This window comes from Nematostella vectensis, chromosome 15 (assembly GCF_932526225.1).
Source record: "Nematostella vectensis chromosome 15, jaNemVect1.1, whole genome shotgun sequence".
In the NCBI taxonomy this organism is placed as follows: Eukaryota; Metazoa; Cnidaria; class Anthozoa; order Actiniaria; family Edwardsiidae; genus Nematostella; species Nematostella vectensis.
Window position 1 is genome coordinate 4,701,867 of NC_064048.1, and position 25,371 is coordinate 4,727,237.

General features: G+C 42.7%; 2 protein-coding genes across 6 annotated transcripts in view; one reads left to right on the plus strand and one right to left on the minus strand.

Moving 5' to 3' along the window:
- Nucleotides 1-4,321, minus strand: part of LOC5509269 — a 6,541-nt gene extending 2,220 nt beyond the window's left edge. Inside the window, exons 1-2 of one of the 2 annotated variants that reach the window (XM_048723014.1) lie at nucleotides 4,223-4,321; nucleotides 81-398 (exon numbers count right to left, since the gene is read on the minus strand). In XM_048723014.1, coding sequence (XP_048578971.1) covers nucleotides 81-398; nucleotides 4,223-4,321 — 417 coding nt within the window. Of the gene's footprint in view, nucleotides 1-80; nucleotides 399-862; nucleotides 995-4,222 lie in introns of those variants that run through there. The other variant, XM_001629759.3, reaches the window with a different exon arrangement.
- LOC5509270 lies at nucleotides 961-25,095 on the plus strand. 4 transcript variants are annotated; one of them, XM_001629741.3, is made up of 6 exons: nucleotides 961-988; nucleotides 5,052-5,099; nucleotides 8,361-8,541; nucleotides 8,738-10,440; nucleotides 10,946-23,030; nucleotides 24,323-25,095. In XM_001629741.3, the coding sequence occupies exons 3-6, from the start codon at nucleotides 8,395-8,397 to the stop codon at nucleotides 24,446-24,448; spliced, it is 14,061 nt and encodes a 4,686-aa protein (XP_001629791.2). In that variant the 5' UTR covers nucleotides 961-988; nucleotides 5,052-5,099; nucleotides 8,361-8,394; the 3' UTR covers nucleotides 24,449-25,095. The 4 variants fall into 4 exon arrangements, with proteins under 4 accessions (XP_001629791.2, XP_032234065.2, XP_048578964.1 ...); XM_048723007.1 differs by lacking the exon at nucleotides 961-988 and adding an exon at nucleotides 4,207-4,348; XM_032378174.2 differs by lacking the exons at nucleotides 961-988; nucleotides 5,052-5,099 and adding an exon at nucleotides 1,816-1,863.
- Nucleotides 25,096-25,371: the final 276 nt, after the last annotated feature.

Here is a 25,371-nt window from a genome sequence, read left to right on the forward strand (position 1 = left end):
AGATAGTACTGTAAAATAACTCTTCCAAGGGATAAGAGTCAACGGATACTGTGAGTTTTAAAAATTCTTCACTTTCTCACCTTTAGCTCTGTGTCATTATACATTAGCCTCTGCTTCAAGCGATCCACCCTGATGTTTTGAGATATCTTGAGTTTCAGCTCAGCTATAGACATCACTGGGTTATAAGGTATCACTGTAGTCTCCCCTCCCATCATGGCAACAGTTAGTGTGGGCTGCTCCCCCGAAGGCACAGGAATGTTGATGAATTCACCCGGTCCTACTTCTGGGAAAAGCCGTCCGAGAGTAGATAAGCACTCGAGATAGACTGGGTTGTCCAGTGTTATCTTTGCCTCACATTGCGAGCAGGCCTTGTTTGCTTTTACATGCTCGGTTACACACTGGAATAAGGATTCATCAAATGATGTTAAAAGAGGAGGATAGGTTGGTGATGAATATCAGGAAATAGGGAGTGTTTATGGGGAGTGGGGGTAGGGATTTTAAAAAGTGTGTAGAAGGGGGGGAGGGTTAGGGACTTTAACTGAGTTTTTCTGTGGGAGGAATGAGGACTTTAATAAGGCTGTGTGTAGGAGGGGGGGAGTAGGGAATACTAAGGCTGTGTGTCTTTAAAAGATAGGGACTTCACTAAGGTTGAATCTTTGGGTAGGGGGTAGGGACTTTACTAAGGTTGAATCTTTGGGTAGGGGGTAGGGACTTTACTGAGACTTTGTGTGAGGTACGTCTACAAAGGTGTGTGGAGGGGGGATCTGACTTTACAAAGGCTGGTGTGGACTAGCAAAGGCTTATGTGTATCTAAGGAAAGTATGGAATTTCAGGTGTGTGTGTTTCCTTAGGAGGTACTTACCCTTAGACAGTGTAGCGGTGCATGATCGCACTCCTCCGTCATGTTGTCTGGAGGGAATTCCCGGTGAAGTTTGCTAAGCTGGCATTTTTCACACTTCATTTTACCAAGCGCCTACGATAGCAAATGGTAAGGCTGAAAAAATATAATATATAAGCAAAAATTTAGATTTAAATCCGCACTATTGTAATTTTACTTCTAAGGGAGTGTTCATTAAAGACACTGAGGGGGGGGGGGGGGGGGGGAGGGAGGGAAGATATTGAGGAGGGGGGGGCTCCGAAAATTTTTAACCACCAAAAGAGGGGGCTCTGATAAAAAATGTCCTCTAAGGGAAAGAGAAATAAAATTTTGGGGTTCTATAAGGGGGGGGGGGGGGGGGGGGGGCACCGAAATAAATGTTTACAATGAAAGGGGGGCTTTGTTATTTTAAGGTGTCTTGAGTAAAAACCTTCCCTTCCCCCCCTCGGTGTAATTAATGAACACTCCCTAACTCTGACATAGCAGAAGTCAGTTTTGCTGGTCTTCTATAACCCCCCTTCGATTATTCAATTCGTATACGAAGTCTCAGGTGACGTACTTGAGTATTACAAAAATAATTCGTGATAGAGAATCCAAAACACAGTATTAACTAAATTAGTTCCCTATACATAAGCTAAGATCTATGATTTTTTATACGATGTCACATGCTCAAGAATCAGCGTTCGTTGTTTTCTCGTTGCAACCAAACATGAAAAGTCACAGTTCTGTGTTAATGTGTTTACCTGCTAATAAAGAAGCGACAACGGTGATTCCAGGGAGCGACTAAGCGAAGCAAGAGCATGCAGATGAAAGCATTTGCAAACATTCAATTCTCAGTAAAAGTTTACGCGGAAATGCACTTTATGTGATGATAAGCATTTCCATATATGGAGTTGTTTGTAGATCTTATCAAATTCGGGGAAATGTTATTCTCGCAGAGTTATTTCGCCCGTGGCTAGAGAACAATGAAGACTGCAAAAGTTTCGGTAAGTTTTTCAAGATTTACGGAAAGCTAAATACTTTACTTTGGTCTACTAGTATCTGTCAATAGAAGGGGTGTAAACCTTGATTTATATTTATAAATCTTACGTGTAGCGAAATGATTGTTCACCCTTGACCATTTATTCGTTTGGAAATCGTTTTTAACTTCAGCATGAATCAGGGCTTGCTCAAGCCTCGATCAATCAAACGGTTATGTGAGCTGATGAGAGTCGATGGGAGTTCAGCTCTTTCTAGCTCTTCTTTGAAGGTTGGTGAGAGTGGTCAAACAACCAGCCCATCTTGGTCTCATGTAGACAAGCGCGCGCTGCTCGCATGTCCTTTCAAAGGAAAAACGAGTAGGGAAATGATTTAATTTGACTTCAGGGTTAAAAACTAAATCGGGAATTATACGTTAAATTCCACTTTTTATGAAAACTGCTGACCGAAATATTATTATCATCTCCTATCATTCGCGCGATCAAACGGCGCCAGCTCTCATTAAATCTCATGTCCAATTTGAACACCTTTCCTTTCTACGCCTAAAATACAAGGTAAATACGAGTAAAAATGCTTGTTCAGAGCACTGAATGTACTGGTTAAATTTCTTCTTAATTTTTTAAGAGTATAAGGGGTTCAATATTGAATAAATAAGCAGGGAAATTTCCCGTCCTCTGTTTATAGCCCCCGGCGGACAGAGAACAGAGGGGAACAGAGCATTTGACCTTTTGAGCACATGCTACGGGGCGCAGTCTGCTTAGCAGCCGCTCTTAGTGTCACGCAACGCCTCATCCACTGCTTCCTTCGTCAAATCAGTGTACCCAGGGGTGGATCGAGGTTTTTGAGTGAGTAGTTTCCACCGAAACACCAACAATACGGGTGTTTGGGGGCATGCTCCCCCAAGAAAATTTGAAATTTCAAGCTCTATAAATGCCATTTTCTGCATTTTCAGAAAAGTTAATTACCCCAAAAAGAACAAAAAAACATGCTATCATAAAGGCAAAAAAAGTTTTATTTTGTTGAAGGTGGTACATGGAACACCTTGCTCTACAAAAAAATATCTGGTATCCAAACCGGTGCCACTGGTCTATGTCCAATATAGTTGCCTACTAACTGTCTTTGAGCAGGAGAAGGAAAAATGGTACTTATAGATGGCAAGCCTGTGGTTGGTCCTTGGTCCAGGAGTTTTCAAGATAATAATAAAAAAAATTCAATATTAATATCATATGTCATATACAAAAGATATGTACAAATTATAGACAATATAATTTGAATAAAAACTCCCCTTTTTCATCCTTGGGGACTGCAGTAACTGGAGCTCTGGAGAAAAATGCAACATTGTTATCATAGTTTAAAAAAAAGAAGTACTGAATGATTATAAAAAGAATATAATTTGAAAAAAAACTCCCCTTTTTCATCCTTGGGAACTGCAGCCACTGGAGCTCTGGAGAAAAATACAACATTAATATCCAGTTATAAAAATGAGAAGTACTAAATGATTATAAAATATATATATAATTTGAAAAATACTCCCCTTTTTTATCCTTTGAAACTGCAGCTTCTGGAGCCCAGGGAAATGTTTGTAAACCATTTGAGCTTAACATGAAATCCCAGTGTTAATGGAAAAATTTAAATCATCACTAAATAAAAAAAAAACATCTAGAAATGACTTTTTAAGAAAGTTTGAGTTTCTGTAGCTGTTCTCCATCAGTTTAAGGGTAAGACCCAGATTGAACATAACTCACAAGCCCTCTAGAAACAGATGGTGCAAAAATTTAAGTTAATATGTTTGCCATTCTCATTCTCCTAGGGTGCAATTGAGCAAATAAATCTATTATTCTGTCCAGGTCTAAATCCATGTCTTTGTGGGTATACATTAGTGCCAGCCCATTCAATCTGTCCTCAATCATTGTGCTTCTCAAATAGGTTTTAAGATTTCGAAGGGATGAAATGGATCTCTCACAAGAAGCAGATGAAATTGGAAGTGTGATCAGGATCTTTAACATGAAATAAATATTGACATATGCATCTTTGTCAATATCCTCCAGTGTAGCCTTAAGAGTGTCTGGAATCACTTCTCCTCTGTTATCCCTCCCCTTCCATAATCTCTCCCATAATAAAAGCTCTGCCTGTAAACCTATATAATTTGGCATGTCCTGTCTGTAATAGTTACAAAATTCTAATTAAAAAGGATCTCACGGTTTCTAGCAATTTGCTGTTGAACGATGTTATTTAACTGCAGATTTATCGGGACAGCGTCTGTTCACATCATTTTCTTAAATTCTTCTATAGCAATCATAGAAAATTTGTGAATTTCACAATTTCCTTGCAATTTCAGGTGTGTGTGTTTCCTTAGGAGGTACTTACCCTTAGACAGTGTAGCGGTGCATGATCGCACTCCTCCGTCATGTTGTCTGGAGGGAATTCCCGGTGAAGTTTGCTAAGCTGGCATTTTTCACACTTCATTTTACCCAGCGCCTACGATAGCAAATGGTAAGGCTGAAAAAATATAATATAAAAGCAAAAATTTAGATTTAAATCCGCACTATTGTAATTTTACTTCTAAGGGAGTGTTCATTAAAGACACTGAGGGGAGGGGGGGGGGGGGAGGGAGGGAAGATATTGAGGGGGGGGGCTCCGAAAATTTTTAACCACCAAAAGAGGGGGCTCTGAAAAAAATGTCCTCTAAGGGAAAGAGAAATAAAATTTTGGGGTTCTATAAGGGGGGGGGGGGGGCACCGAAATAAATGTTTACAATGAAAGGGGGGCTTTGTTATTTTAAGCTGTCTTGAGTAAAAACCTTCCCTTCCCCCCCTCGGTGTAATTAATGAACACTCCCTAACTCTGACATAGCAGAAGTCAGTTTTGCTGGTCTTCTATAACCCCCCTTCGATTATTCAATTCGTATACGGAGTCTCAGGTGACGTACTTGAGTATTACAAAAATAATTCGTGAAAGAGAATCCAAAACACAGTATTAACTAAATTAGTTCCCTATACACCCGACAACGGTGATTCCAGGGAGCGACTAAGCGAAGCAAGAGCATGCAGATGAAAGCATTTGCAAACATTCAATTCTCAGTAAAAGTTTACGCGGAAATGCACTGAGACGAATGCACTTTATGTGATGATAAGCATTTCCATATATGGAGTTGTTTGTAGATCTTATCAAATTCGGGGAAATGTTATTCTCGCAGAGTCATTTCGCCCGTGGCTAGAGAACAATGAAGACTGCAAAAGTTTCGGTAAGTTTTTCAAGATTTACGGAAAGCTAAATACTTTATTTTGGTCTACTAGTATCTGTCGATAGAAGGGGTGTAAACCTTGTTTTATATTTATAAATCTTACGTGTAGCGAAATGATTGTTCACCCTTGACCATTTATTCGTTTGGAAATCGTTTTTAACTTCAGCATGAATCAGGGCTTGCTCAAGCCTCGATCAATCAAACGGTTATGTGAGCTGATGAGAGTCGATGGGAGTTCAGCTCTTTCTAGCTCTTCTTTCAAAGTTGGTGAGAGTGGTCAAACAACCAGCCCATCTTGGTCTCATGTAGACAAGCGCGCTGCTCACATGTCCTTTCAAAGGAAAAACGAGTAGGGAAATGATTTAATTTGACTTCAGGGTTAAAAACTAAATCGGGAATTATACGTTAAATTCCACTTTTTATGAAAACTGCTGACCGAAATATTATTATCATCTCCTATCATTCGCGCGATCAAACGGCGCCAGCTCTCATTAAATCTCATGTCCAATTTGAACACCTTTCCTTTCTACGCCTAAAATACAAGGTAAATACGAGTAAAAATGCTTGTTCAGAGCACTGAATGTACTGGTTAAATTTCTTCTTAATTTTTTAAGAGTATAAGGGGTTCAATATTGAATAAATAAGCAGGGAAATTTCCCGTCCTCTGTTTATAGCCCCCGGCGGACAGGGAACAGAGGGGAACAGAGCATTTGACCTTTTGAGCACATGCTACGGGGCGCAGTCTGCTTAGCAGCCGCTCTTAGTGTCACGCAACGCCTCATCCACTGCTTCCTTCGTCAAATCAGTGTACCGACATATGTTCTTTTGCTTACCTTATTATAAACGGTCCACATAAATTAACGCGAATTTGAAAAAATTGAAAAAGGTTTAGTGAGAAAAAAAAGTTAGAAACCCAATTTTAGCTATGGTTGCAAATCAGACAGCCTTTGTTACATCAATCGTATGCTAGATCAAAGAAAACCCCCCGTGAGCCAACTAAAAGCTAATCAATGACAAGTAATTTCATACTTTTAAATAGAAGCCGAAGCTTTTAAAGATCAGAAAGGCGTAATGCGCTATTACAATTGTTGTGTGTTGTTGTGAACAATATGCCATAAATTTTAGTGAAGGAAAGAACCTACGATCTTCAAGATTTCTAAGAAATTATCATGTTAATGTGAATGATTTACGAAGCTGGCGATCTGCTTAGTAACTACGAGTAAAACAGCCTTCACAGCACTATTCAATACACGATTCGGTCGCATTTCAGAAGCTCTCTTCCACCATATCAACATTTTTAGTGCGTTTTATGAAAAAAAAATTAAAAGAATTCGGCTAGAAAAATTGCTCACGTTAAATTTTGAATTTTTTTATAGTTTGTGCTCAAGTACAGGCTTGGGTTTATTATCATTGAGCTAGGTAGAAAGCTTGATAAATTTTCTTATCCCGGTGATACGATGATTTACATTGGCGTTGCATGGAAACGAGGACGCCGGACAGTGGCTTATGTAAATCAGCATATGTTCCGTAGACTGATTATTAGTCTACATGCTTTGCCTTTCCAGCTTCGATTTGGACTTTGGACCGCGTCTGTCTGTGGATACCAAGATTTGGGCTACCTTTGGCAGTCAGCGATACAAAAACGGCCATGATTTTTTGCACGTGCTCTGTGTTTACGATAATGTTGAAAGCTCTTTCTTCGATTTATACCACGATGGCGAAATCAAAGAATTATTTGGTAAGCATGAAGACTTATGATCTGATGTTTTACGGGGTTTGCTAATCATGGCTTTCAAAGTCGATAAAAGAACTTAAAGAACCAATTAACTTGAAGCGGATAATCAAACTAGCCCCTCACCTAAGGGCAAAGCGAAGGTATTCAAACACCCTAAATGCTATTGCCTGACGATTGTAAGGCTTTGCAACTGCAACTGAGCAAAATAACTTTAATAAGGGAAGACAAACCAATCAAATTCCTGAAATTGTAAATAATAACATTCAGTAGATCTCTGTGTTATTTGATGAGACTAGTGTATATAGGGAAATGTAAAATCACTCTAAATAATCTCATTTCTCTGCCCTGGTTTTAATATCAGACATAATTTTTTTTTTATTTGATACTGGGTATGCAGTATTTTATATTTTGAGTCTATTTTTCCACAGCTATGTCCAGTCCAGAACTACTATGATTGCAAAACATTGCCCAAGAAATAAAAAAAAAAAAAGATTGCTACATTATTTTAAACCAAGACAAACACAGCCACGGTGTAGACACAGAGATTGTTTTGAAATCAGTGGGCTCCAGTGAATACTGCAGTGCACTTACACGCAGAAGCTATTGTTAGGGAGAAGCAAGAGATCATAAATTCTGTATAGTTAACACATGAGCATCATTTCAGTAGCTTTTTTCATGGCCACCACTTAGACCCAAATAGCTTACTGGGTATGTACAGGCATGCAGCTTGGGGTGGGTACATGGGTTGTGCCCAGACTTCACCTTTCCCTTTCTAGACATAGACACAATTCCTTCAATTGAATAATTTCTTTTGTTTGATAAAATAAGACTACAACCTATAAATTGTTGTTCCTTTTCTATTATAAAACAGAGAATAACCATGAAACAAAGGGTTAGTGTTCATCCAAGACAGTGGCTGAGAGAAAAGAGGGTCTTGTATAAATCTGGCATATGGAAATTGTTCTGCCCCACACAAATCTAAAAGAATATAGATTTAACCCTTGCAATTGAATGACCAACCGATCTATGAGTTCGAACACTTCACTTCTCAACGATAAGTTTTGTAAATAGCCCGTGAAACGATGACCTAAAATTACATCGCATGGAATTGAGGACGCCCGATAGTGGATTATGCAAATGAGCATCTGTTCCGTAGACTGTATGTATTCGGCTCTTGCCTCGTCCCCAGGCGTCTTGGGACAGCCCTCTGTCAAACTTTCTCTGCGATAAGCGGTCCCCGACGCCTGGCAAAACACTAGGACTTATCTTTCCAAAAGGCGAAAATCGCGACTCAAACTGTTCAAATTCGAATATTACTATTAATCGGTTGGTATTTAAGAAACATATATCTCATTTTTGTGTGCGTCTTTCCTTTAATTGATGTACAGATGACGTCATAGCGTGCCGTGAACAAAAAAGTACACAACGAGACGCACTCGAGATGCGTGACTGTTGTATAACATGGAAATTATTTGAAATATTTCAGAAACCGTCATTTGATAGCTTACCCGTGATTTTTCAAACAGGGTTGTTAAGAATCTCACCATGATCGAATTCTAAATGGAAGAGAACAGTATACCACATGGATACGTTGAAGGGAAGATATCTGAGTGGGAGAACCAAGCGATGAATGTTGGTCACCAATCAGCAGATGGCGGCAGGCAGGATGTCCATCGTGACAACAAACCGCCAACGCATCATCAGGAAGTAAGTCTGTGACGTCACTGGGCCATGTAACTGATTTTCTGATGATGAAGGTCTCCCCCTCCTTAATACCACCACTACCGTCTTCGTAAACAGTTATCATTGAAACTTCCCCTTTTTTGTTGACCCTGAAGCTGAAACCTCCATCTTTCTCTTTCCCTTAGAATTTTCAGTATCTTTTTCATTTTAAACTTTTCAGGTGCTCAAGGCTGTCCTACATCTGTATGTTGACCATGAAGTCGAAAGTGCAGAGGCTATATTCGAGAAGCCGATAGAAGAGCATAGAAATCTGACCCTCAAGTTATTCAATGCAGGCGGACTTGACAAGTATTGGAAATCAGAGGAGATCATTATCCCAAAAAAGGATTATGACAGGGTGCGATACAAGTTCATTGTAAAATACCAAAAGGGTGTCTTTGGTAAATTAACAAGTTTATTTGGCTTAGGTTCTAATGATAAAGTACATGAACGGATTTCCAGAAAACTGTACAAAAGTCCAGATCAGTTTTGCATCTTCGACCCTCACGGCCACAATATTGACGCCATGAGTAACGGGCATTTCTTCTTTATCAAAATGCTTTACGACGAGACTAAATATATGAACACATCCTGGGAACTTTTGATAAAGTGTGAACATGTAGGATTCGGTTCATTATACTACGGCCAGAAGCAGCTTGACAAGTTCGCTGAGTGGCTGACAAAAGAGGTAGAACAGGGGTTATCTTACCACCAAAGTTGCTTAATTTGCGTCCTTTTATATCAGCTCGTCAGTAATCAATTTTATCGCTACAAACGAACAATCGTGTTATCCACCATAGTGAAGAAACGCACTGTCGATACAATTCTTGAGTCTCTTCAGTCTTGCCCAAAGGATTATCTTCCTGATTCCTCAATTGAGAGTCTGAAATGGGTTAGTAATAATCTTCATCGTGCAAGTTCTAAGACAACGAGACTTCATTATATCAACAATTTTCTAAGTACTCTCGGGGTAGACATCGTTCTGGATTTCTGCACTAGCCATGAAATGGAGAAAGAGACGGAGTTTGACAGTATAGTTTCAAGAATTCTTGAAAGGCTAGCTGTTTGCGAAGAAAAAAATGCTACTAAAATGTTTGCATACCTAATAGACAAGGCTCCTGCGCTTTCATCTTTGTGGAAACTTCATGTTGCTCTTCAAAGCAATGCAACGTCCTGCACTGACCTGTTCCTCAAAAAAATAAGAGAGCTTTTTGCATGGTACAAGAAACCCAACTTACTTGAAGTCGACTTTTGGCAACAAGTCCCTACTGGCCTGAAGGAAGCTCTTGCTGTCGAGTTCTGTCACCAGCTGGCTAGGCAAATGAAAGATTCGACTCGAAGGGCAGAGCAGAAAACGGATATAGTTATCACTTACCTGCTTGACAGAGATTTGCAGAAATTTGCAAAGGAGGACGTGTACAAAGTGCTAGAGACACTAGCCGCATCAGTCTCCATTGAACATCAAAACGCAGCCCGCAACGTACTCAATCACCAAAACATAGCACAACTATGGGACGCTATAGAAGAAGACAAACGTGAGAGGTTAGCAATCGCAATATTCGAAGGTTCAACAAGAAAAATGTCTGGGAAGTTACGCAAAGAAAAGGTGAACATATTGTTTGAGTGTCTAGCAGACATCTGCCAGATTGGCGTCTGGAAAAACGACGAGAAACTTCTGAGAACTCTTCGCAAGACGGCTTGCGTTAAAGCAAAAGATATGGGCCTGGATGCTGTAGTTGATGCTTACGAATCAATATCATCGCTCAAGGAAGCTGCAACATACATGAAACTGCTACGAAGCTTGGTAGCCGTGGAACAGGCGAGAGGTGATTCAGTGTCGCAGCTGTTGGGCATTGTTAGGAAATGTTTCCCTGACATTGATCGGTAAGTTGGCCTTAACTCGACGGTAACAAGTTTTGTTCATCTCTTGTTTACCTTGAGTAATGTTTAATAGATAAGGTGCGCCCTAGAGTGTAAGCCAATGCTGTGACAAGAGAACCCCGAAAACTCTGCGCTAACTTGACCTAACTCCTACTTCACTGGATAATATTTTTTTCAAAAGTTTATATTCAGTCGACCTGAACATAGATAAACAAGGTAACATTGCATGAGAACAGTAAAAAGAATCAGATACAAAGACAATGTCATATATTTACTATATTCACACATAAATAGATTACTGGATTCATGCATAATGACTTTCTCTAAATCTGAAAACATTTGGTTATAAAAGGCAATTCATCGTATGGCTATGATTCTGGATAAAGTCGTCACGGCTTCCTTTGCTTTCGTTTAGTCATGTTAAAGAATACATTTTTGAATAGATGAACGAAATGTATTTACCTTGTATCTATAAAACTGTTGAATCATGCTTTTTTGTTCATAACAGAGGTAGAGAAGAAATACTTCTTGCTCTTGTTTGTCAGTCGACGCTACTGCAGTCCAACAACGACACAAGCTGTGAAGCTGATGTTCTTCAGAAGATGATCGAGGCGTTTGACCTGTGGAAACTTGCCTTTGGAGCAAAAGGAGAGGTCGCGAGGCTGACTCGAGACGACAACTACCTCCGTGCAAAGAGGGCTGTGAAATGGTTTGCAAACACTACTGCTGATGGGACGTTGCCATTTGGATTCCTCGAGAAACTAGACAAGAGCAAATTGATTGAGTTTTGCTGTTTGACAGAATGCGATCCTGGGGGAGGAAACGAAAAGGACCTTTCACTGCGGAGTAGGTGGTCGAAGCGTGTGCATTCCTTGATTGACGAGAAGACGAGTGTGAAGGAAAAGCTTCGCAAACTAAACAGAATTTTAAACGATGTCTTCAAGACTGCCAGCTTCTTGAAGTTGGAACTTCGAGACAAAATTACAATCTTGGAAGAGCTAAGCGTAAGAGGAAAAACTCTAGATCGTACAACTTATGCAGAGGCGCTTGATTCGGCCTACTGGGGTCCACTTGGAAGTATAATTAACTGCGTAGAAGGCGTCGACAAGTTCTGCGATTTGAACATTTTCGCAAATTGTATGTCAGCGAGTCTCCATGAATTTTTTAAGAAAAAAGACCACTCAACAGAAGATAAAGATGACACCATGAGCACAGCCGAGTTGTTGTCCATCATGACTGATCACGTCCTCCCCTATTTCAAGACATTCGTGCCGAAGATTCTAGCACCTGATGGAAGCATCACAGTTGGTGAGATGGACCAGGTTTTAAGGGGAATCGATGATGTGGAAGGCGAGCTTCAACGGGCATGCAGAGTGCTTGATATTGACGTAATACCAGGGCCAACAAAGGGGATGATTGCCAGTTACAAAAATTTCCCCGACACTAAGAGTAAAGTGGAATCTGTGGTTGAAGTACTTCGTACATTTGAACTCTGCAACGACTCAGAAATGATTACCGCTCTAAACGCCTTTGTGGAAGTGGCGAGTCCAGAGGTGACTTTGAAGTACCTCTTCGATTCAATCAACCAGAAGGACGTACAAATGGTAGACAAAACGATCACTGACGACTTGGCTGACATCATGAAAGAGCTAAGCGTCTCTAAAGAGCTCGTCGACTTTGTACGAAAGACAGCAAATGATGACATGGTGTATCTTATTGATGCCGTAGAAGAGCACTCCGACCAGTTAGTCCAAGCCTCGACAGTATCATACCTTATCGACGTCCATCGATTTGTCTGTGGACTAATCAAAAGCACGAACCCTGAGGAGTTTATTCAGGCTATCGAAAGTAGCTACAACAACATCAAGACTGCTACAAAAGAACGGAAGAAAATAAGCAAGTCCACAGAAATGGCAGCCAAGGTTAAAGTGTGCGGACAGCACGTGCATAGCCTTCGAGGGCTACACGAAAGCCTAGAAAATCGCGGTGAGCTTACTAAGCAGATCATTGCCAACGCCGTTCGACGTGGTTGTTTCCAAATAGAAATGAAGAGAGATGGTCCTTGTGAAGTGCTGCTTACGTATCCGCGTAGGGAGGGTGGAGACGAACGTGGAGAAAAATATATGGTTGACTTGCACGACCTTCGAAGCAGGGCTCTTCTTATCGTCAACGCCGACAAAGGAACCGATGATGGCCACATGGAGAGGCAAGGGGAAGTTGTTACTCCAGAAGAACTATCTCAATTTATTGAGCAGGTCGATCTTGTAACGGAAGTGAGCAGAAAGTATGAACTTTTGCGCGATTCGGGGTTGCCAACATTCCAGAAAAAACACTGGAAGAAACTAACGTCGCTTGAAGATATTCAAAAACTCGAAAAAGCTCTTGAAGCTGAACTCATGCAATGGAACGCGATTCTGAGTAAGGCACGGGGAAAACACTTTTTCCTGAATTTTTTCCATGCCAGCCAGATTTGGAATTTGAAGCAGTTTTTCACAAGTAAAAGCGGCCCTGCAACAACTGAAAAAAGAGTTGCATTCAACATGCTTAGGCTGATAGACCCTCGGTTAGAGTACAATGAGATGGACGGGCTTAAAGATATGTACAAAGCACCAAAGAAAAACGACACAGAAGCCGAACTGTGTGCAATCGGCGAGGCATTAGGAAGCATCTTCGAAAAACATTCTCCCGTTGAAGAAAAAGTCACAGTTTCAAGCATGTCTGAAGGAAATGTTGAACCAGGGAAAGTCTTTGTTGCTGTTCTAGAGCCAGAGAGCAAGCAGACCATCCACGTTATCATGTCTCTATTCCAGAACACCACAGCTTCGTTGCCAAAGCCAAGCCAAGTGTTATTTTGTCATCCTGAGACCACATGGGAAGAAGTAGAGCTACTATTACTTCGAGCATTCGAAGCAAGCTCCCATAACCGTCTTAGTGAACTTCACTGCATTGCCAACGTGCAGGGTCTTCCTAACGATTTGCAGTTTGACTTGGTCGATACGATTAAAAAATTCACAGCCTCAAGCAAAGGATCGTTTCGTCTTGCAGTTGTTTGTTGCGGTGGGGCTCATAATCATTTTGCTGATGAGTTTGCAGACAATGTCCACCATTTGGGAGGAATGGCTGACGCTGATATCAGACAAGTCCTGGCCGAGCAGCGACCACAGGTCTATCTTGTGACCTCAGAGCTTCCTGGACAAGGAAAAACAGAGACTATCCACACTGATGCTGCATTGAAACGTAGAAAAGTTTACACAGTTCCCATCAGCGGACCAATGTCACGTTCAAAGATCGTTAATCTTTTGTGTAAATGTTGCTTTAAGCCGTTTCACGCAATCCATTTCAGCATTGGTGCCGTCGACGATCCACAGGAGCTGGACATCTTGTTGTTTGAGCTAATTGTAGTTGGCTCGTTGGCTGCAGGAACCAAACTGTTCCAGTTACCCATTGACGCTATTTATATTGAGATTTCAAACACGCTAGGTCATTCGCTGCGTGATTCCTTGCCCGTTACAAAGTGTTTTAAGCGTCTGGAAGGAAGGTGGGAAGAGTACAAGAATACCATCACGAGTAACGAAATCACAAGTCCTATCCAAGTAGTGTGCCATTATCTTTTAGCTCGAGAGAAGGGAACGTTGGAAACAACCGAGCTACTGTTTAGCGGGCCTCAAAAGCTCAAGCCGCTGAGTGGAAAACAATGCATGCGACTTCTGGCGCAATATGTGGTACTGGGCACTGATCCGTCCTTCAGTATTCTCGAGAACTTCTTAACTGTTCTTGCCGACCAGCTGATAAAGTTCACGCGAAGCCAGTTCTTCAAGCCTCAACATCTTTCATCGATGTTTCAAAAGGGACAGGGGCATGACGTCAGAGTGAAAATGTTCGATGCGTTATTCCAAGTAGCACTTAGTTTCGCTGCACGCTCTGTTGCCACATGCAAAGCCGTACAAGCTGAGGCGATCAGTGAGAAGCAAAGTCGGGATCACACTAAGACAAACCTCTTGGAAACCAAAGCGACAGCCGGGGACATGGTCGCTCGTGTCGAAAGCATGATAAAGTGGGCAGATAACGAAAACGTTGTCATCGTGTTCCATGGTTCGGGATCCGTAACAGCAATATACCGTGCAATCGAGAAAGTACCACAGTCAGTGAATGATCTCTTTCAAAGTCAGGCTGTGGAAGGCCCAGGACTCGAGGACTACAACAAGATGTCCCAAGAAGATCTTCAAGTCAGGCTCGAAAGGATCTGCAATATATCCAACAACAAGACGCAGACGGAAAGTAATGGATACGCGTTGACTCCCGACAATTTCATGAAGATGGCACTGATACTTCAGCGCATGCAAGCGGGCATCCCTATTATCATCATGGGCGAAACCGGATGCGGAAAGACCAGTCTTGTCAGATATCTTGCCGTAACTTGTGATGTGAAGTTCTACTACTTCCAATTTCACGCTGGCATCACCCAAGATCAGATAGTCAAGTTCATTCGCAAGAAAAACCAGGAAGCCAATAATCTGCAAAAGACAGGCAAGCCCGTTTGGGTTTTCCTTGATGAGATCAACACATGCGATCACCTTGGAACAATCAACGAGATCGTATGTCACAGAAATCTTCTTGGAACTCCGTTGGCATCAAACCTAGTCTTCATTGCAGCTTGTAATCCGTACAGGCTCCGTGACGAGGGGAAAATTCTGACTGCGGGGCTAGGCGGTAAAGCCGACACAGATGAAAAGTCAAGACTCGTGTATCGTGTCCAGCCCTTGCCCGAGACCATGATCGACTATGTTTGGGACTTTGGCTCCCTAGACGAGAAAGACGAAGAAGCGTACATTGGGAGAATGGTAGAGGGAGTGCTGAAAGGGAAGCACCGAAAGATGCTAGTCGAGTTGCTAGCTGCATCTCAGGCTTTTGTAAGGCTTGTGGAAAAGAACCCCTACTGTGTTAGCCTGCGTGATGTACGTAGAACATCAGTTCTGATCAACTGGTTTGCGGAAATGCTGGAAAAAAGAAAAGACCTTCCAGACAAGGAGGTGCCGCAAAATCTTAAGAAGTATTTTGAAGATTCCAGAAAGGTCGATGTAGACATGCGCGCAATAATCCTGTCTCTTGCGCACTGCTACGTCTCTCGTCTACCTTCCACAGACATTCGAAAGAAGTATTGTGACAAGATGACTCAAATCTTTCAAACCGACAATTCATCATTTTCGGTAAATGCATTTCAGTCAGTGGTTCGCGCAGAGCAAGAGGATTATCTCCTTAGAATGGAGCTCCCAGAGGGAACTGCTCGAAACGCTGCACTGCGCGAGAACGTCTTTGTCATCCTCGTGTGCATTCTGAACAGAATCCCTGTTTTCGTGGTAGGAAAGCCGGGTTGCAGCAAATCCTTGTCGATGCAAATCATCCGAAGCAATCTGCGTGGGAAGGACTCGAAAGATCCATTCTTGAAGACTCTTCCGCAGCTGTTTGTGGTATCATTTCAAGGATCAGAGTCTTCTACATCTGATGGAATTGAGAAGGTGTTCGAAAAAGCGAAGAAGTACAAGAAAGCTGACAACGTGCTCCCGGTGGTGTTGCTCGACGAGATTGGTCTTGCTGAGGTGTCCAAGTTTAATCCCCTGAAAGTTCTCCATCGCCTTCTGGAGCATGGTGATGGAACGCTCCCTGATGTGGGTGTGGTCGGGATCTCCAACTGGGCACTTGATGCTGCGAAGATGAACAGAGCTGTTCATCTCTCGCGCCCCGAACCTGACGTAGAAGATCTTTTCCAAACTGGACTATCTCTGCGTGAAGCACAGGTTAGTCAAAATGAAAGGAGTAGGACTCGTTCTGGAAAGGCATATGATTCCTCTCAACAGTACGACAAGGATCAGATTCGAAGCTTAGCAGAAGCCTACTTCGACTACCAGAAGAATCAGAAGCAAGAGAACTTCCACGGCCTGCGAGATTACTACTCGATGGTGAAGTGCATCGGCAACAGGAAGGACGCCGACGAATGCAATGCAATTCAGGTCGCTTTACAAAGAAATTTTGGCGGCCGTTCTCTTGGAACTGGAAAAATCCAGAGTGTGTTTCTGGAGAAACTAAAGAAACACCAGGTTGTAGGGGAAGAAACTAGTCTACCGGTGAAAGATTTGATCCGCGACAACCTTTACGACAAGACGGCTCGACACTTGATGGTCATCACTAACGGCGATTCAGCCATTGGAATTCTTGACAGCACCTTGGCCGATCTGAAGAAAGAGAAGATAACAATTTTTGGGAGTCGTTTTGAAGAGGATCTATCTGCTGATTACAACTATCGTGTATTAAGTCGGATCATTCTCTGTATGGAGCGAGATTGTGTGCTGATTCTCAGAGATCTGGAAAACATCTACGGTAGCCTGTATGACATGCTTAACCAGAATTACGTGGTTGTCGGGGGAAAGAAGAATTGTAGGGTCGCTCTAGGGCCATACAGCAATCCTATGTGCCAAGTACACGATGGTTTTCGGTGTATTGTTCTTGTTGACCAGTCTAAAGTAGATTACACAGACCCACCTTTCCTAAACCGCTTTGAGAAGCAGTTGTTGAGATTTTCTGACGTCTTGTGCCCGGAGCAAGCATCAATCATCGAGGAACTGAAGAAGTGGACGAAAAACATATCCAATTGGGATGTCGAGGTGTCGTCTGAATACCAGTCTCAGGACGAGTCTAACGAGGTGTTTGCTGAATGCGACATGTTCGCAGGTTTTCACGAGGACACTCTCCCTTCCCTTGTTTTGAAGATATCGGAAAACAATGACCTGCCGAGAGAAGAAATCGTTCGAAGCTGTAAGAACCACCTTATGGACGTGGCTTGTCCTGATGGTGTTCTGCGAAGTGAGAAGTCTAGACTCAATCATGAAAACGACGAAGAAGTAAGACATCTCTCAACAGAGTACTTCAACTCACCGCAACATCATGGTTTCAGGTATTACTTGGAGTGTAGCCTGAATACAGAGGAAGATGAGCAGTGCAAAGGAAGAAAGTTTCTAGTAATGACACACAGTAACATCCACGCGGACTTGAGCAAAGAGCTAGAAGGGCTGGTAGATGTGCAGTCTGAGAAACTGAGCTCTTTCAAGTCTGAAAAGCAGCTTTCGAAACGAATCAAGCAATTCTGGTTAGATGAGCACAAGTCACTCTTTGTTCTGCAGTGCCTACCTGAGCACGATTCTGAGCATATGCTGCTTGCTAAAGCCAATATCGAACTGCAAAGGGAGAAATACTTCCGGACAAGAGGGAGTAAATCGGAGATCCCTGCCAAGCATGTGTGTATTGTGGTTCATTTACAACGAGGAAGACATGGCTTTAAGAGTTATCCTGAGGGCTGGCAGTTCAATTTCTTAAGCGGGTGGACACAGATGATGTTGGACGAGCTTCAGAGGCCTCGTGTATCGATCAATAGTCTTCTCGGTATTGAAATATCAAACACCCTGACCGCTGATGTGATTCCTATCAGAAATATCATCTCCAGTCAACTGAGTTGGTGTTTCACCCGAATAAGGTATCCTCCATCTATGAAACTAAGGCCTGATGAGATTCTTAAACGGGCAAAAAACATTTGCTCATCTGAAGTCGTTCTTGAATGCTTTCAAGACATCATCAAGCTCTGGCTCAGCAAAGATGAAGATGCAGTGTCCACTATAGAGAAAGAAGCTTGGCAGGTTTCTGTTGCATGTGATCGTAAAGCGCTAGCTAACTGTTCCACATTCGTCAAAGCCTTAGAGCACTTTGTTTACAGTCGCATTCGCGAGCCTCTTGCCAAAATAGTGTTCTTTATGGAGAACAATTCGCTCTGGAATTGTATTTCTGGTAGTGAGGAGAAGCTAACAACTTGGCGAGAACTGATGGATGACCCAGAAATGTTTGACATCAACAAGGTTTCTGATCAGCAAGGGGCGGAATCCCTTGTGTTCACAGGCACGCAGGTGGAACAGTTATTCCCGTTCTCGCCCTTCTTTCGCCAGATAATCGACAACGCGTCTGAGTTTTATAGTCAGGAGTACCGAGCACTGCTTCTTGACGACGGTAATCTGGATATGGAAGGAAGACTGACCGCCAACTCTAGGAAACTCTTGCTTGCCAGAGTATGTAGTGTGGTTGAGCAACGCATCCCAGCGTTACTGAATTCAAGCTTCCTATGCTCGCACATTGAAGACTATGTAGATGATATTCTGGACGTGAAGTCTGAAATGATGTCCTCTAAACTGTGCAGAGAAGTCCGTGTTAAACTTCTAAGGACAGCATTTCTGAAGGAAAAAGAAGACAGCATAGTATCTATCGTTTCTCTTGTCCATAGCTTTTTCTGGGAGGAAGATAATGTTGCTGTTCCCTTGATTGAGTTCGTCACAGCCGCCCAGGACGTTACTGGATTAAATCTTGATCAGGTGATTGATTCCTTTCTTAAAATGAAGGAGGGATTAGGAAACGAAGACAAAGAGCTCGAAGACACTGCTGCTGTTGACGAAGAGACGGAAAAGGAAGAACAGGGAAGCAGCAGAACGTCACCAATTCCTGTCCAGGAGTCACTTTGTGATATCGATGTGCAATCCAAAGAACCCACAGAACACGATGAGCGGAGTTTTGCTAGACAGGAAGTTGTTTCCCTGGAATCAGTTCTTGATCATGAAAATCCCACGTCTAAGCATTATGAAACTTGTGATCCAACAACAGCAGCTGAAGATAAAGTCAGAGAGGACTATTCAAGTGAGGAGTGTAAAGAAGAAAGTGCAGAGCACCAAGACGACACCTCTCAAGAATGCGAAAAAAAAGGAGAAGATATGCAAGGAATTCCTGATGATTGCTCGGAAGGTAGCCATGGAGTAAGTACCGAGGATGGGTCTGAAGGATTTGTGGAAGAGGAAACACAAACGCTGGAAATATTCCTCGTAGAAGAATATTGCAAAGCGCTGTTGCCTACCAAAGACATTGTTTCATCCATTGGGGGTGTTGTCGAGTGGGCAAAAGCAGTCATTCACCTTTTGCCATTAGCAAGTAAGCTACAAACCGGTCACCCAATAATCCACTTCTTGCGAGTGTGTCATGATTTTTTAACAGAAGTGCTTCTACAAGAATCACTTAAACCACTGCCACTCTATCATATCGCAGAGATAGGATTGCAAAAAGAAGTCCAAGAGAAAGGTTTTCTTGACTCCCCATTATGTTTTCAGCATGTTTGTGAGGTTGTTGATGGTCTGAGAAAAGACCTTAAAAATGAGGATGTGGCTGACGAATTCATGCTGAGAATGTTCGCAAGATGCATTGATTCAAATCAAGACACTGAAGTGATGCCAGACATTCTGCAGAAAATATCGCTCTCGGAAGACGAGAGGCTGTTGACATTAGCATACCCCATCATCTATCGAGTGCTGAGATCGGAGAAAGAGGCCTTCGCTTTAGAAAACTACGACCAGGTTCTGTCAAATAAGATTGATGAATTCCCTAATCTGGTTTTGCTTAGCGATGTTCTGTCAGCAATGCAGCAAATGAATAATCGGTTTGTTGTCATGTGCTGTGACCTAATCAGTGAGGTGGCATTCAGGAATATCAAGGTTGAGATGCTATCTGGTTCAGAAAGCCCAGAGCTGCGTCATTTCAACAAGGCCATGGGGATTTTACTGCAAGAGAATATTGACAGCCTTTTTACTACTCTGTGTAGCGTCGCCTATGTCAGATTCTTCTTGGCGTCTTTGGCAGAATTCATAAGAAAACACCCTAATTCCCTGACGGAGAATGCTGACGAATACTCTTTGCTCATTGATGACATCAATGCCGCTATGACCGCAGACAGCCCCACAGAAACAACACGAATGCAGGTTGGCATTTTCCTTCTTAAGCAAGTCCACGAGAAGCTTCCTATGTTCGAGTTGAAACGCATATGTGAGCAAAACAGCAGATTGAAAGCACTAAAGGATCTGATGTGGAGCAGCCCAGACCCAGCTGTTAAGTTGAGTCTAAATCCTTTCGACGACTACGAGAATTCCTCGACAGAGGATACCTCTTCCCATCCAGATTCTCTTAACTCAAGCAAAAGGAGGATGAATTTTGCTGCTTCCAAGGTGACCTCGTTTTATCTACTTCGCTCTGCACGCAACATCAAGGACACAGAAGACAAGGCAGCAGATCTTATCGCCCAACAACTAAAGGATGTCTCAAAGCCGTATGAAGAATTCATTCTACGAATCCTTAACCGGAAAGCGTTTGGATGCCAGAAGCTAGATATCTCCCCAGAAACATGCTCAAACGACGTTCAACTGGCAGCTTTCCTTGCTCATCTTACGGCTGTGATCACCTCCAACTGCAACGAAAAGAGCCAAAGCACATTAGAGCTTCTGTTGACAGATCCCGTTAAGCTAAAAGGCGCGTGTATTCCCAGTCTCCCAAAGAAAAACCCCGAAGAGTACAAGACTAGAAACATCAGCATTGTCACTAGCAGTCAGATGCAATGTTACTGCGAGAAATGCCAGGGACTTACGGTAATGTTCAAGTGTAGTACCGCAAAACCACGTTGTGCCAGCTGTGGCTCCTCGAAAGAACCTTACAAGGAGGACAAGGCTAAGCATTCTGTGGAAGCCCAGCAAGAGGTTAGCACAGGCTATGTTCACTGTGAAACGTTTTCCCTGACAGACGAGACCATTGCCATTCGCCAACTCACGCCAGTAGAGTTCCGTGTCTTACATCTACTTATCCATTCTTTGTTACTCATGGGGAACGCCATTAACCTCATAGATAATGAGAAACTGGCAAAGTTTCTTTTCAAAGATGACGATTCCAAGAATGCAATTGCGTTTTGTTTGGAGCACGTTACAAATGACCTTCAGGCTCTTTGTAAACTTCTCTGCTCAAACAATGAAGATGTCACCAACTTTCTCCATTGTGCTCTCAAGGAAACTACCTCATCACTTCTGAAGGATTTTGGTGTTCCTCTCCCTCTAGGCGACGCTTCTAGATCAAAATGGGAAAGAGGGTTTGCAATGGCTCTCCTTCCTGTCCTGGAAAAATTCCAGCACTGTAAAATCAAGCCGTCTCCAAGAGGCGACGCCCAAACCCAAATCACAGAAGACTTGGTCAACGAAGTTGTTCAGCCGTCTTGTGAAGTGCAGCTTCCGGTTCCGAGCCTATTTCGCAATTTGCGCCCAAAGTCGTTCCAGGCACTTCGATGCAACTACATGAACAGTCCACGCGATTTGCAAGAAAAACACGCACTTATCGGACTGTTCCTGGAATATCATGACAAATTGCGATTGGTTAACAATCTCGTTCCTATCATTAAGTGGTGCCGCCTGGTAGAAAACCTCCTGGGTCGACGCTTGACCCGAGCCCAAGCAAAGGATAAACCGATCGGAGATGCTGTCATCAGAGGAGGGGAGGAGCTTCTGCAGTTGGCAAACGCCAGTCGAGAGACTCTGGAGAAACAATTTGAGTGTTTCAGGAAAGCATGGGAAGATACAGTGTCATGCATGAACACAGAGACGAGCGGTCTCGAAAAATCTTACATAGGAGAGATGGACCCTATAGGCTATTGCCTGGTCGAACAGCACGATTATGGCCAATCCCTCTGCAAGGTACTTGCATTTTTAACAAGTATGCAGAACGAGTTCTTGGAGAAAGTGCTATCCGTTGCAGCAGCTGGAAAATGCGCTTCTTTGGGGTTCTTACAGAAAGGGGCCTCCACCAGCTTTCTATCAGCTGTACACTTGCAAGACGCTCACGAGAGTGAGGTCATACAGTACAAGTGGACTGACATCTTCTTGGACCACTGTCAGCATCATACAGAATACGGGCGTGGCATAGAGATTATCTACGATCTTGAGAAAATCGAGAAAGACATGGCTTTCAAGTTCCTTCTTGGAAAGGCGTATCTCACCACACAGGGAGGGCTAAGAGAATTCGTTTTCTCCAAACGGCTATTCCATGACTGCGCCCAAATCCTCACAGAGCTCGAACAAACCGTTCCCCAAGAGCCTCTTCCTGAAGAAGTCAAAGGAGGGTTGAAAAGCTTGATCGAGGACCGTCTAGAGAATGCTAAAACTTTACTTGAGAACACCGAGATCGTTCTTTGCTTCTTAAAGCGAACAGGAGGCAAACCAGACGAGAGCCTCAAGATGTACACTACCATCTGGAAGTCTCAAGGTTTCTCCAAAGACCTTTTCCCGCGGCTCCATGACAACCTGAGGCTGAAGCACGTCGTGGCTCTATACGAGTTCTTGGAAGATAAACTCTCTGATGCCGCTGTCAGTTGCGTAGAGAAGCAGTACCGACAGGAGCTCCCAGCCGTAGGGCTACAAGACAAGATTAAGGAGCTTGAGGAGGAACAGCAGACAGACGTACTGGACGCCGCTGTAGTTGCTCTAAAGCGTTTCATCTTCAGGTACATCGATATGAAGCCAGAGCCAGGGCATCCACTTAAGCTCTACATGGCGGATCCATCGCTATGGCCTATGGGTGTGGTTGGTGAGCGCCCAGACAGGGATAACTACGTATTGTCAAGGGTGGTAACCAAAGTCTTTCCCGAGATGCTCGTGACCGCGCATGTGCACGCTCTGCTAGAGTGCTATGAACAGCAACTCCAGGTGAGTGCGATAAAAAATCCAGAGATTCACGAAAACGAAAAAGTCGTTTCCGCTTAAAGGGGCACTTAAAGATTTAAAGAGCGTTATTTCCGCAATCTCAAAAACAATCAGAATCATGCGGAATAATCAAGATAACTAGCGTGTTTTATTACACTCATTTAGTCGCACGGGCACCCTGTGTCTTCCGTTTACGAGTCACAACAGTGTTTTAAATTTTCTAATTCTGCATCTGTCACAGGTTTAGAACGATCGCAAACAAATCACATAAAAAAGGATTGCCTTTTTAGTTACTGTCACCGAGAAAATAACGATCAACACAAAGCCCGCAATTGAATAAAGTTCGAATTGTTTCTTAGCTTTGCGTTGTTGTTAATTTACTATGTGCGTATGTATCTTTTGTCTGTTTTTTGACGCCTGGTGCCTTTCGGCGCTCTCTCATTGGTTAGCGGTCTAACGGCCGCCATAACTGCGAAATGGCTTTCGTCACAAAAAAAAAAAACAGTCGCTACTCGGAAACGAGAAAAACACAAGGTGCACATGTAACTGAAAACGAGTGTAAATGACCTTCGGTAATTCAGATTAATACGATATAGTGGTTTGAACGTCTCGTACAGGCTGTGCATTGACTCAAACCTTGAAATTGCAAAATTAAACCAGCTAGATCCTTTGCATAAAATCCCTTTTTCCGGAAGATTGGTTCATTTCTATTTATTACACTTGGGCGTAGTAATCAGGAAGATTTTACGCTGTTTTGTTGCCCTTTTTTCACATTTTATTGAAATTTTGTAGAACAAGCGTGCGAGTGCTCTTTTAATAGATGAGCGGAATAAAAGAATAATTTACAGAGGTGTTTGTTAAAAGAGGGTATCCGTGTCATGGCACCTTCGGTGGAAGGGAGGCAAAAAAGAGGGAAAGTGGGTGTGATATGGGTTGGTGGCAGTGTGAGAACAGGAGGGAAGTGGTGTTGGACTGTCGGGGTGGTACGGGGATAGTGAGGGTGTTGATGGAAGGCGGATTTTAGAGGGGGGTATTCGTTCCATTACATTAGGTAAGGAAGAAGGTATAAAAAGGGGATAGTGGGTAGGAAAGGTAGAGACTAGAAGCGAAAAGGGCTGATAAGGGTACGCATGCTGTAGGAGAGATAAGTGCTAAGGTTTCATTGTGTCCATTGAGGTGATTGTGAGAGTGGGACTAGAAAATGTGAGGTACTCAACTTTATTTCTATTTGCGAACTAAGACAAGAGGAGTGAGCGCTGGGGGTGAAACTAAAGTATCTTTGTTTTCTTCTTAAGGTGTTCCACGAGAAAAGAAAGGCACCACGCTTGAGAACGATGTCCTTACAGTTTACAGGACCCACAGGAACTCGACGGCCCAAGCGGAAAGGCGGACGTGGGGGTATTGGGGCAGGTTTCTCGTGAAATGCACATGGTTTCTTGTCACGTGCACTAGCATACCTTATAAGGAAGGCTCCGTGCAAACTGCCTGATGGCTGGAATTGCTTGCAATGGGCTTAACAAGATAAACGTTCGTCTATTCAATCAAGCACTTTAATTTAGAACGCTTGTATATCACCCCTTTCAACGATACTAGATGCTAGTCTCAACCAGGTTTCTAATGATTAGTCCAAGCCAGAACTCAACGCGAATATCAAATAACAGCAGTAAAGTGTATTAGGTTGCAAGCTCTAAGTCTGATTGACGTCATGAAAAAAGAACGTAGAAAGCAGCATCTAACAAAACCTTTTGTAGCAGATATACCACACTTTCCTTGTAGTATTTAGTTATTTTATCGAAGTTTGATCAAGAAAAGGATAATAATAATCACATTCAAAGTTGTAGTCCACGATAAATAAGTTTAATTGAGTTAATAACTGTAAAGTGGTGGTACCAGTGGTGGTACCAGTAGGGTACAGGGCGCCGTGTTATTTCTGGAGCGTACATCTCTTGTTCAGTGGTCAACAAATAGTCCTGACGTACATATAACAAATAGCCCTGACGTACAATAACAAATAGTTCTGACGTATATATAACGTCACAGCGTGTTGTGAATTAAAAACGGTACCTCACTCAGGCTTAAATTTATTGAGTACAATTCAAAAGCCGACCTCCAACCTTTTCCTTATTGATCCACATCTCTGCCGAGAAATATGGCCAATATTAAAATGGCTATGGTTGTCACACCAGAGAGCAACGAAAAACAATTAAAATATGCCCCTTCTGACAGAAATTTTCTGGCTGATTCATAACTAACCGCTAAGGGATGGGGGGGGGGGGGAGATTTTTACTCAAGACACCTTAAAATATGCATACCATGAAAGGGTCACCGTAAACATTTTTTCGGT

Excerpts from the sequence above, each read along its gene's own strand:
- LOC5509270 (XM_001629741.3), top strand. The coding sequence starts at position 8,395 with ATGGAAGAGAACAGTATACCACATGGATACGTTGAAGGGAAGATATCT. Across the intron at positions 10,441-10,945 it reads TGTTTCCCTGACATTGATCG|AGGTAGAGAAGAAATACTTC; the intron begins GTAAGTTGGCCT and ends TGTTCATAACAG. Across the intron at positions 23,031-24,322 it reads GCTATGAACAGCAACTCCAG|GTGTTCCACGAGAAAAGAAA; the intron begins GTGAGTGCGATA and ends TTTCTTCTTAAG.